Source organism: Mercurialis annua, linkage group LG6 (assembly GCF_937616625.2).
Source record: "Mercurialis annua linkage group LG6, ddMerAnnu1.2, whole genome shotgun sequence".
Classification (NCBI taxonomy): Eukaryota; Viridiplantae; Streptophyta; class Magnoliopsida; order Malpighiales; family Euphorbiaceae; genus Mercurialis; species Mercurialis annua.
In genome coordinates, this window is record NC_065575.1 from 10,367,647 (window position 1) to 10,379,926 (window position 12,280).

The window sequence follows — 12,280 nt, forward strand, 5'->3', positions numbered from 1 at the left end:
TTAAAGTGATTTTTATTAATCTCACCAAATAGATGGAGTTATTGGAAAAAAATAGAGGGAGTTATTATCCAAAATGGTATCCAACCTTTATATATCTTTTATCAAAATGGTTATCGAAATTTTAATTTGTATCTTTTTGGTACCATAACTTCTATTATTTGTTTCAGATCAGTTTTTTACAAATCCGACAACTTTTAATAACCTAACAGCCGGAAAAGAATTTTTCTTTTTCACATCAGATTGACACATTAGATTCACCATAATTTATATTATTGGGTTGATAGTTGTTAGTTTATTTGATTTGTCATTTAATATGAAACGAATATATAATTTTTTTTATTATAGGTGACACGTCATTAAAAAGGGCCGAATTTTATAAAAGAACTGATATGAGACAAACAATATAAATTATGGCATCAAAAAGATACAAATTAAAAGTTGGATATTATCTTAATACAAAGTATAATGGTTGGGTACCATTTTGGCTAATAACCCCCAAATAGAGCATTACTATGAATTTTCATGTTTTCTAAACTATTTATTTTAATTCTATATTTTTATAAAAAATACTGTGTGAACTAAATTAGTTATATAGAAATATAAATCATTCATTTATCGTGTGACACATGGCAATAACAATTGTGATAACCAATTATTAAATTCTATATTAAACAATTTGTTTTAATTTTATCTTTTAATAAATTTCAAATTTAGACTTACTAATGTGTGCAACATTTATTTAATTAAAATTTAATAAACATAAATATTTTCAAAAAATATTTTTATTTTTATTTATAATATTCATAGAGTGAAATTATATGTTACTTACAAGATCAATAAAAAGAAAAGGACATTTTAACATGAATAAATATTGCAAATAGAGAGAGTAAAAACCAATTAGATTCAAATTATTGAGTTTTTCTATTAATTCTCGCTGAGTCGCTGGATAAATTATTATCTATCTATCTATATATTATATAATTGAGAGGACCAACGAAGCCCTCTCATTCATTCTCACCAAATAGAGCGTTCCTATTAGTTCCCATTTTTTTCAAAATACTTATTTTAATTAAATTTTATAATTATTTTAATTCACTTATTAAATTAACACACATATAATTTAAATGAGTTTTTGTTAAATTCTATAACTCTTTTAATCCATAGATATTGATTCCTACTAAAAAACTAACTATTTTTTTATTCATTTGTTTGGCATTCACCATTCTTTGTTCTACCAAAAACTATCTTTTCTCATTCGTTAATTCAACAACAACAAAAACTTTAATTTAACAACAACAAAACTGGACGTTAAAGCTCATTTTCTTCGTCATTCTTTGTCCTAGATTCATAGAAGCTAACTCCGATCAGCAAAATAAGATGATATTCAGGTACTATCTTTTTTCTTGATTTTATCACAATTGTGTTGTTTAAATTTTTAAATTATGATAGATGTTTTTCTTTTTAATTTTAATTAGAATGTCTCTTTAAAGAAGAATTTGATTTACTTCAAATTGACGATCTTTATGCTTTGATCAAATTTGTACTTCCTTTATAATTGACATATTTATTCAAAAAATATGAATTCTCAAGTTCCTTTTGTAATTTTTGGCTAGATAGATGATCCAGACAAATGTTTGGATACAAGTAGCTGTGGGTTCAATTTGTTTTAACATATAGAAATTATTAAAAATAGATAAGACAATTCAAAGATTAATTCTTATTCTGTTTAATATAATTTTATAGGCATTCCTTTAGCTTATTATGTCTCTTCGGTTTCCAGTTTGTCGATATCTTTTGCGGATTATCACATATTATATTACCCTTATTTTATTTTTATACCAACGGAATTTTCTCATTGATTCTCATCAAAAGAAGCATTCCCTTAAATTCCCAATTTTATAAATACAACTTACCGTATTATTTTTAATTCACGTCCCAATTTTTTTATACAATTGTTTGTTAATTTACTTAGTAGCTTAATCCAGGAAGCTGATGTGGTTCTCAAAATAGGTGATTTTGATTTGTAAAGTTAAATCGCAGTCAAGTCTTTGGTTGAATTATTATTTATTTTTAATTTATGTATAATTTTTGTATGGCAGAGTTTTAGACATACTAATGCATCATATCTACTTATCTACTTTTTCTTTATGATAGGAGGAATTTTCATGATAAAATATGAGCAATCTAATAAATTCGTTTTGCAATGTAATACCAAACGATGCAACCAGGCAACAGTTTATGTTGGGCATTTCTTTTTGAAAAATGATAAAGGCAAGTATAAACTCAAGATAGTTCACTTTAGCTTTATTTGTTTCTCAGTTCTAGGAATAAGGCATTTTTTCTTTAATTCTTATAGTAAATGTTTAAGGTATTTTCATAGGACAGGGGATAAGAGTGTGCAATATTTAGGTATACTCGAATTAACCAATTAAACCAAAGTAAAATTTTGATTTGGTTTGGTTTTTTTATTAATTCGGTTTGGTTATGGTCAATAATTTTGAAAAAAATTGATTAATTTACTTGGTTTGGTTAATTTGGAATTTCATATATACACATGATGTTATATTCATATTTTTAAAATAATTTAAGGTATTTTTATAGGACTTCGATGTGAATTTGCCCTCTAAATTTCTATATAATTAAAAATGTAACACCGAAATAAATAAATTTATTTTTACATTTTAATAATTAGTACTAATAAAATATTTGGTTATTCGGTTAATTAAAATAACCGATCAAACCAAATAATTATTTCAGTTTGGTTATGATTTGATTAAATATTATAATTAAGGTTATTAGAATTTGGAGAAATTCGAGTACGGTTAATTTGGTTTAATGACCAAACCAACAGACGTACAACCTATTGATTTTATTGCATTTCAAAATAATTTTGTAAGTTATTGTTGTATTTTTTGTTGTACAATTCAAAAAAATATTATTACTATATAAATTTATTCCTTTATCAATCTAGCTGTACAAATTTACTATTGTAAATCTAATATAAAAATGTATAACGATAAAAATATTATGAAAAACTATTGTTATTTTATTGATTCCGCGCAATTGCGCGGGTATACGACTAGTTATTACTATTATTTTTCACTAGCTTTTATGAAATTATGTGAAGGGAGTCTTAATAAACTGAGCCTAAAAACACTCAACGTATAATATTTTGGGTCAAGTTTTATACTATGTATATTATTATTATTATTATTATTAATTTCATTAACAAATATTTATTTTAAAGAAGGCAAAACTGTCAAATTAAATAAAATTAAGGTTTTTTACTAAGAATTTGCGATTATTAAACATAAAAAGGAAAAGTGTAAAAACCGGCCGAAACCGAAAAATCAAACTAAACTGAACTAAAAATTTATATTTTGTTCAATTCTGAAGATTTTCGATTGAACGAAGGATCACTTTACCCCCTCAACTTGGCACAAAGTATCAAAAACGTCCAAATTAGCAAAACCGGATCACTTTTACCCCGAACTTGTCAAAACCGTATTAAAAACCTCCCTATGCTGACGTGGCACCTTAATTGGAGAGTGAGTTTTATAAATATCATAATTTACTCTAATTAAACTCTAATTAATCATAATTAAACACTAATTAATCATAATTTAACACTAATTAATACAGGGGCTTTTTAAAACATTTTCAAAACAAATCAATTTTTTTTTTTGATTTCCGGCGAGGAGAAGCTCCCTCCACCTCGCCGGACCGGCCTGTTCTTGAATCAAGAACAGATTCGCAGGTCTGTTCTTGAATCAAGAACAAATCCGAGGATCTGTTCTTGAAACAAGAACAGGTCCACTGTTCTTGAAGGAGCTGATGCTCCTCCACCGGAGCAGCAGCTCCTCGTTCTCAGGCGAGGAGCTCCTTGCCTGAGAACAGAAATTTTAAAAAAAATAATAATTTATTTAAAAAAAAAATAGATAATTGAAAATTAAGTGGATTAAATTGTATTTTTTAAATTATTTGGTATTAAATTAAAATATTAAACAAAAATTAGGACCATTTTACACTCTTTAACATCAAAAAATCACTTCAGAATACAAAACCACTATTAAAACCGGAGAGTGTATCCCACTCTCTTAAGTGAGAGTGGGGAGGGGTGTTTTTGTACCAAATTTGACAAATTCAGGGTAAAAGTGACCCTAATTTGCTAATTTGGACGTTTTTGATAATTTGTGCCAAGTTCAGGAGGTAAAATGATCCTTTGTTCATTTTCGATTTGACTTCCATTTATGTTCTAAATAATAGTCACAAATCGAACCGACAAAAATAGTGTAATATATATTTGTTTATACCGGCCTAAAAAAGAGCTCATATGAGCTAATTCGGGTTTTTGAGCCCAATTAGTTAGTTTTAAAGATAAGTTTTAATAAAAACTGTGTTTTACTAGAATAGGTTTTTTTTACTTGTTCAGTTCTAGTTGACTTTATTTTCTCTATTATTGAGGGGTTTGTCCCAATAAATAGATCATATTTTTCATTAACAGAAGAGTATGTAAAAACCGGCCGAAACCAAAAACTCAAACTAAACTGAACTAAAAATTTATATTTTGTTCAATTCTGAAGATTTCGATTTGGCTTCCGTTTATGTTCTAAATAATAGTCACAAATCGAACCGACAGAAATAGTGTAATATATATTTGTTTATACCGACCCAAAAAAGAGCTCATATAAACAATCTAACCGCTCAGATTTATAAACAATTACAAAATCTAATCGCTCAAAATAAATGTATGAACATCGGATTCACTTTTTCAGTCTGTTGCTGATTATAGATTGATTTATTACATGTGATAAAAATTTGAAGTAAGAAATGTGTTGTTAGGCGATTCAAACTCAAACTTTGAGGTGATTATGGCAAAGGGCAATAACTCAGGGTATAGCTGTAAAAGAGGACCAACGTACCTCCCGCCGGGACAATGACTGTCGACCTTAGAGTCAAGAGTCTAAACCAAGTAGCCGAGGAGGAGATAAATAACCACATTTGCAACCTACTTTTCATTCGCCCTTTATTGTCACATACTGATTTCATAACCTTGGCCCTTCATAATATTTTTGATAAATAATCGCAAAGATCGGCCACTGAAATTGTGTTGTGACTAAGTAAAACATCACAGGTCAAGGAGAATTTCTTGAAGCAATCCATCTCGACAACAGCAAGCATGATCGGAGTTCACACATTCAAAACACTGGCGGAATAAATTTCACCATCCCACCAGGTTTTTACAAGCTAAATTATGATGCGGCTGTTAATACCAAGTATTAACTTGGTTGTATTGGTGTTGTGGCTACGAATGGCACACAAACTCGGATTCACAAATTCTCAGCAACATTTAGACATATTTCAGATCCGGGAATCTTAGAATTTTTGGCATTAAGAAAAGCAATGAACTGGGCTATGATGAATGGCTGGAAAAATGTCATTTTTGAAGGTGATGAACTTTAAGTAACCTCAAATATTATAGCACAAAATTGTTCTATAATATTCTGTAAGGGCATTTGCGATGACATTTGGCATCTTCAACAATCCTTCAACTCGACAACTTTCCAATGCGCACCACGCAAAGCCAATGTCCTGGCGCATCAATGGGCACAATCAACTAAAGCGTCAGTGCTATACCAAATTCAGCAGGCATCAGTTTAATTGGTTTTTATTAGCACTGTTTTCTTTTTTATATGATTTTAATTATATATCGTATCTATCTATCGCGGTTAAAAAAAATTTAAAGATTTGATTATGTCCTTAAAGTGGGTTCAGTGAATAGGATGAACTCATTATTTAATTTAATGGCGATCAAAAGTGCTAGCAAGTCAGTATCCAATCTCTTTAGGGAAAGAATGAATCATGGGTATGAGGGCAGAGCAACAAAGCAGACTTACCAAAGTGGGAATAAGTCCTTAAAAATCTCTTTACAGGACTCTAATCAGAAACCCAAAAAAAAAAGCAGTCTGATTGATACGTCGATTTCGATTCGCTAAAAAGAGCTCATATGGGCTAATTCGGGTATTTGAGCCCGAGAGCCATTTATCTACCTTTTTTTTATTACTAGTTTCGCATTACGTGCTATGCACGTGGCTCGTAACGTAACTCGTCAATGAACATATTAATAAATTTATTATAATTATATCAATTTTTTATTTATAATTAATATTAAATTAGTTAAAAAAATTTGTAAAAGTAAATATAATATATTCGATTATTAAATTTCTTTCCATACTGAATTTATTCTTCTTTTGGTTTTATAATATCCATAATTAACTTAATTTTATTTTCCTAAAAAAAAAACTTAATTTTATTAATAATATCTTTAAAAATAATAAAATAGAAATTTAAATAATAATATGTTGATCAAATACAATATTTTAATTTTGTAGTTCAATTAAATTAAAAATAGGTATTCCTACTAATTTGGAGACAATTTAGTTAATTTTTACATACTAAAAACTAAATTGTAGATAATTTAGTTACCTATTTTAATTAGGACTTTAATTACAATAGTGATAAATTAAATAACTAATTAGTTAATGACTATAAAACCTTTATTTATTAATAAACTGAAAAAGATTATTCGGTAAATTTGCTTGTCCCCCCCAATCCGTGCTTTTATATATAGTATGGATTTATTAGTTAGTATTTAGGATAAATTAAAATAAAGACTTTGTGTCTTACTAGAATAGGTTTTCTTTAGTTGTTCAGTCCTAATTGATTTATTTTCTCTATTGTTGGGGGGGTTTGTCCCTATAAATAGATCATATTTTTCATTAATAAAAAAACATCATAAATTATCAAAGAAAAACCAATTTAAAGCCCTGTGCTTTTCTATTTCCAATTCCCGTGATTGGTTAACTTAGGAGTAGAAATAGTTTAAATATTAGTCTCGCCTGAATTTCTTAACCTCCAGATTAATGTTTTAGTTCAGTTTAATGAAATCCTATTCAACTTTTTGGATCAAACCGGTATAAAGTATCGAGCCGTTTTTCATGGTGCTCGTTTTTCAAATTATGAAGTATAACTAAGTGATTCTATTCATATTGGACCGATGCCCAAGTAGCTTGGCCAATAGTGAGCCAAGAAATATTGAATGGAGATGTGAGCGATTTGGAGAACATTTGGAATAACTAGTGAATTACAACTATATTGTACCGCAGTTGATGCATTGATTTTTGCAGCCCTTATGCTTTTTGTTGGTTGGTTCCATTATCATAAGGATATTCCAAAATTGGCTTGGATCCAAGATGTAGAATCTATGTTGAATCACCATATAATGGGGCTATTAGGACTTGGGTCTTTTTTTTGGACAGAGCATCAAGTACATGTATTTTTACCAGTTAACCAGTTTTTACACATTGAGTGGACCCTAAAAAATACCACTTCCTCATAAATTTATTTTAAATTAAAATCTTTCGACTCAATTTTATCCCAGTTTTGCTGAAAGAGTAACCCCATTTTCACTTTAAATTGGTTAAAATATACGGAATTTTTTTTTTGGAAGTTTGGGTCTAGTGACTAGGGAGACTGACCGACCATCATTTAGCTATTGTAATTCTTTTTTTAATAGCGGGTCATATGTATAGAACTAATTTCTTACCAGCTGTATTACATATCGGTTACCGACTAAACCAAACTAAACTTTCCTCTTATTTTGATTCGATTTTCCTTTAAACAAAAAACTAAACGATTTTGGTTTGTAAACCAAACCGACCGAGGCACGGCTCTAACCCTTTTAGCCCAAGCAAAGACGACAGAGAAAGTAAACTGTAGAGTCCTAAAACGACGACTAAATTAACAAAAGACGAACCCTTTTAGGGTTTTAATTCACAACAATCTAACATTCTGTCGATTTACCATCCAAAGTCTCCGATTCAAAACGTCGATCATCTTCACCAACACTGATTCTTTTAGCCATGACTGAGGTACGCTAATCCCAATTTTTCAATTTTCAATTTTGACCTTAGAGTTTAATTTAAATTGATGGCGTTTGTTTTGTGATTGCAGTATTGGGTGAGTCAAGGCAATAAATGGTGTGATTTTTGCAAGATTTATATATCAAACAATCCTTCTAGTATTAGAAACCATGAACTTGGCGTACGCCATAAAGAGAGCGTTACCAAAAAGCTCGCTGTTATGCGAAAAGATAATGCTGCTAAGGAGAAGCAGCAGAAGGAAGCAGCTCATGCTTTTGAACAAATTGAAGCTGTAAGTTGCTTAGATTGTTGGGTACTAATTAAATTTTGATGAAGCTATGAATTATGCATGGTAGTTAGCTTTAGGTGCACTCGAGGCGAGATAGCCATAGATCACTCGAGGCGGAAGGCGCAAAAATCGCGCTCGCCCGAGTGCAGTGAGGAGCAAATATCTAGAAAATATTAGATAATATATGTTTATATGAAATCACCTTAATGAATAAGTATAGAACATTCAACACATAAATTTTGATGAAGCTAATTATGCTTTTGGCAGTATCTGATTATTTTCTCTTACTCAAAATTGCATTGCAGAAAGCTAAGCGTAGCTATCAGAAAGATGTAGCGAATATTGAGGAGGCCAGTAGTGCACATGCATTAGATTTTCAAGAGGATGGTCAAGAGGGTAAGTATATGTTTCAGCTGTTTCAAACAAATTCTATATTTTTTTTTCCAGTATTGGTGCAAATGCTTGCAGAACATAGAATTTTTTTTTCCAGTATTTCTCTGTTGTGGTTAGTTGAACTATCTTGGGTCTTGGTACGATTAAATTTTGATTAAGGAAATTATGAAAATGAGGAGCCAATTGAATTGTTAATTTGGTGCTGGGACATTAGTAATGAGTTCTGGCTTGCATATTGATCTAGAATACTCAGCTATCATTGTTTTATACAAGCTAACTGATCCTTTATAATCACTTTGGATGAGTGAATAAAGACCTCTGTAATAATTAATGCTTTGGTAAAATTTAAGTAATTAAACTCACAGTAGAATCATTATACAGAGATTACAGCCTTTGATAAAGTTTATTTAAGTTGTAGGTTTTAACTTGAGAAATGCATTGCAAACTTAGCTAGTTGGGAAAATGTGGCAACAAGCGATCCAAATTGTCAACAACAGTGTAATTAGTGGTTAAGACTAGGTGAAATTCAAATTTAGGTTATTGTTGTTTTATGGTTTCATGTTTGATCTGTTTCTGCCAGTAAATTTAATACAAATTTCTTCTTAGTTTTGTTGACGTGCTAACTCACTGAACCGCTGGCCTAGTGATCTCTAAGGACATGATTTGTAATCCATACTTTTGTGCTGCTCTCCCTTTTATTTTTTCCTGCTGTACTTTGTTTTTTATTACCATGGACTGCTATGCCATAATTTTTTTGATGGGCGTTATCCAGTTAGATTCTTCTTGTTTGATTGTTTCACTGTTCAAACTGATACAGCTTTAAATGATGACAGAATGGGAGCATGACCAATCATCAGGGTATTACTACAATCGAAATAATGGATTGCATTATGATTCAAAATCAGGCTTTTATTATTCTGATTCCATAGGTATGAAGTCATACAACTGAAATTGTTTTACTTTAGTCTATCTTTATCCTCTCGTCTGAGACATCTGTGCTATGTTGTTTATGGTTTGTTGACCTAATAAGTTATGCAATAGGCAAGTGGGTGACACAAGAAGAGGCGTATGCTTCAGTTCAGATCTTGTCAGAATCCAATTCAAAAAAGCCCATCTCAATGTCAGCTGGAGGTTCAGCTAAGGAAATAAAAAATGCTGCTCAAAATGGGCCTGCACCCGGTCCAAAGGTTTCAGGTGCTTTTCACCCTTTGAGAACTTTTAAAGGTGCTGCTACTTCAGCAGTTGCTGTGAACAAGAGAAAGAGGCAGGATCAGAAGCCGAAGGTTATATCTGAAGAAGAAAAAGCTGCACTTAAAGCAAGGGAGGCTGCCAAAAAGAGAGTTGAGAAAAGGGAAAAAAGTTTGCTTGGCCTTTACAAACACTGATTTTAAAGACCTAAATATCTTCATTATATAAGGGGTAAGCTTTTCCATTGAGTATGCACTTGTTAATTTTATTACAAGTTTAGATGATACATTATATTTTGGTTCTTGGATAGAGGGATTTGATACTGGTGAGTGGTCATATGTATCAATTGTAAATTTGTTTCTTTCATGAGTAGATACATTGATATATGTTAGATGCACAACTGTGAACAAAAACTATAGTTTTACAAAAACCCTGCTTAAATAAGCTGACATTAAATTAAATTAATTATAGATGTGGATTGATTGTAAGAATTTAAAGTTTACTTTTACAGTTTAAGGAAGCTTTTTCTTCTAACTTTATGCTTGCACTTTGCATTGGTACAGATCAAGAGTATGCAATTCACTATGACTATGAGTATTGTGCATTTGACAAACTATGGATAACTATCTTATCTGGTATACGATACTGAAATGCTTATTTTAAAACGTCTGTGCTTACAAGTCCTTAGTTGGTAGGTCATTGTTAGGGTAATTGTAAAGCATGTCTATGTAATGATTCAAAACGCTAGACAGTCTATAAGCTTCAGTTGTTCATTTTCTAACTGCATTTGCATCTCTTTTATGCAGATACAGAAGTTATCTGACAGAAGATAGCAAATGGCGACTGTATTCTCAACCTGCATGTGGAAACAGTCCAAAAGTGTTGGGCCCTAACCCAGTGTCTTATATCCTCGTCAATCTCGCTGACAGATAAATTTGGGGGGAAAAATGGTGAGGGAATGGGTTGTTATGAAGTTTATTTATATTGACAGAAATTTCATGATCTTTTATAACCATTTTATTCCAGAAAATAGTGGGGTTCGAGCATTGCGCAACTATTTGTAGTTGAGATGCAAGTCTTATTGGAAACAGATACTGAACATGGCGAGTTGCTTTGTATTTGTGATGTACTATTAAACTCTTACTTCATTCATGACCGCTATTCAAGAAATGCAAGGCCAATACAATGAGCTATTTAACTGACTATTTCTCTATTATTTCCTGGTTCATATAGTTTCTGTAGGTTATGCACTATCCACATGGAAATTAAGCAATGAGTTATGATGACTAATAAAGAAGAGATAGAAGCAGGTAACTTTCTTTTCGATATATTTGATGTTATTACTAGATTCATATATTATATCTTTTGTTTCTCGCCGTATTAAAATCTACAGAATTATGTAATGAAACCCATGAAATATGCTTTTTGCTTGAAGCTAGTAAGATTTTGTTTCTGCATCAGCTTCATTAGTTTCATAGATTTTCGATCTGCGGAGCTTGCTCTGTATGGCATGGAAAAAAATGTTTAATCTGTTCAGATAAGTCGTTAACTATTGAATTTTGAGATTACTTAAATTACCCGTTCACCTAAATGAATCTAAACTTTATTAGTTATTGTTTTATTCTTTGGGTGTCAATTAATATCAATCTTCTAATAGCATTCATTCATTTTTAAGAATATAAAATTAAATTGAATCAAATTATATGAGTTAATTAGAATTAATTAAATATATTTAAATTGTGTCTGAAGTCAAAAGCAATAATATTTTGTGTAATAGGAGGTTTTGTTTTTCAAGTTTTTTTTGTCTTTTTCCTACTTGAAGAGCAGATATCTCAACATTATTTTAAATCATTATTTGTGGATTGATCATGTTTTGTAGAAACCAGAAGTTTCTTGCAAATATGTAGCCCGAGCTTATGCAAAACTTGTAAAATGTTGATGATTTAACTAGTTTAAATGTTTATCATTATATTTTAATTTATAGTTTAATTCATTTAATTAAATTAATTTTATTCACATAAGAATTATATCTCATCCTCTTACATTTGCTTGAATGCTGAAAATATACCTCACAAATGGTAGGTTTATGTATGTAAATAATGAATTATATATACTTAAAGCCCGAATAATTTTGTTTCTAAAATATATTATTACAAATTAACTATGTGCCAAACGATACTATGGTTTTTTTTTTCATTAGATCTCAAGGCTGGTGCTATGATGATGGATATGGATATTCATTTTTAAATAACTAAATATGTAGTTAGAAGATTATATAAGAAATAGTCTAAAAAAACCTAAATCTTAAAGTTCTATTGGTAGCTGACATTGACATTATGGTAAACAATTAACAGATAACAAAAAAGTAAATTGCCAATGATAATTATAATAATGATTTTAGAGAGGCAAACAACTCTTTTAAACAAAAATACAGAGATTACCAACATAGCAGTTATATAAATTACCATGTAGTCTATATGGCGAAATG

At 30.1% G+C, this 12,280-nt stretch overlaps 1 protein-coding gene across 2 annotated transcripts; it reads left to right on the forward strand.

The window, feature by feature from the left end:
• Nucleotides 1-7,761: 7,761 nt before the first annotated feature.
• On the forward strand, nt 7,762-10,997 carry LOC126653437 (zinc finger protein ZOP1). 2 transcript variants are annotated; one of them, XR_007632236.2, is made up of 7 exons: nt 7,762-7,931; nt 8,014-8,214; nt 8,517-8,607; nt 9,438-9,533; nt 9,646-10,023; nt 10,599-10,742; nt 10,819-10,997. XR_007632236.2 is itself a non-coding variant. In XM_050347333.2 (6 exons), exons 1-5 carry the CDS (start codon nt 7,923-7,925, stop codon nt 9,987-9,989), a joined length of 741 nt encoding a protein of 246 aa, XP_050203290.1. In that variant the 5' UTR covers nt 7,762-7,922; the 3' UTR covers nt 9,990-10,023; nt 10,599-10,997. The 2 variants fall into 2 exon arrangements, 1 of the variants encoding a protein (XP_050203290.1); XM_050347333.2 differs by having other exon boundaries at nt 10,599-10,997.
• The last annotated feature ends 1,283 nt before the right edge of the window (nt 10,998-12,280 follow it).

Bases quoted from the DNA above. Each gene is read 5' to 3' on its own strand.
- LOC126653437 (XM_050347333.2), top strand. The intron at 8,215-8,516 runs GTAAGTTGCTTA...ATTGCATTGCAG, and splicing joins CTTTTGAACAAATTGAAGCT to AAAGCTAAGCGTAGCTATCA. The intron at 9,534-9,645 runs GTATGAAGTCAT...GTTATGCAATAG, and splicing joins TTATTATTCTGATTCCATAG to GCAAGTGGGTGACACAAGAA.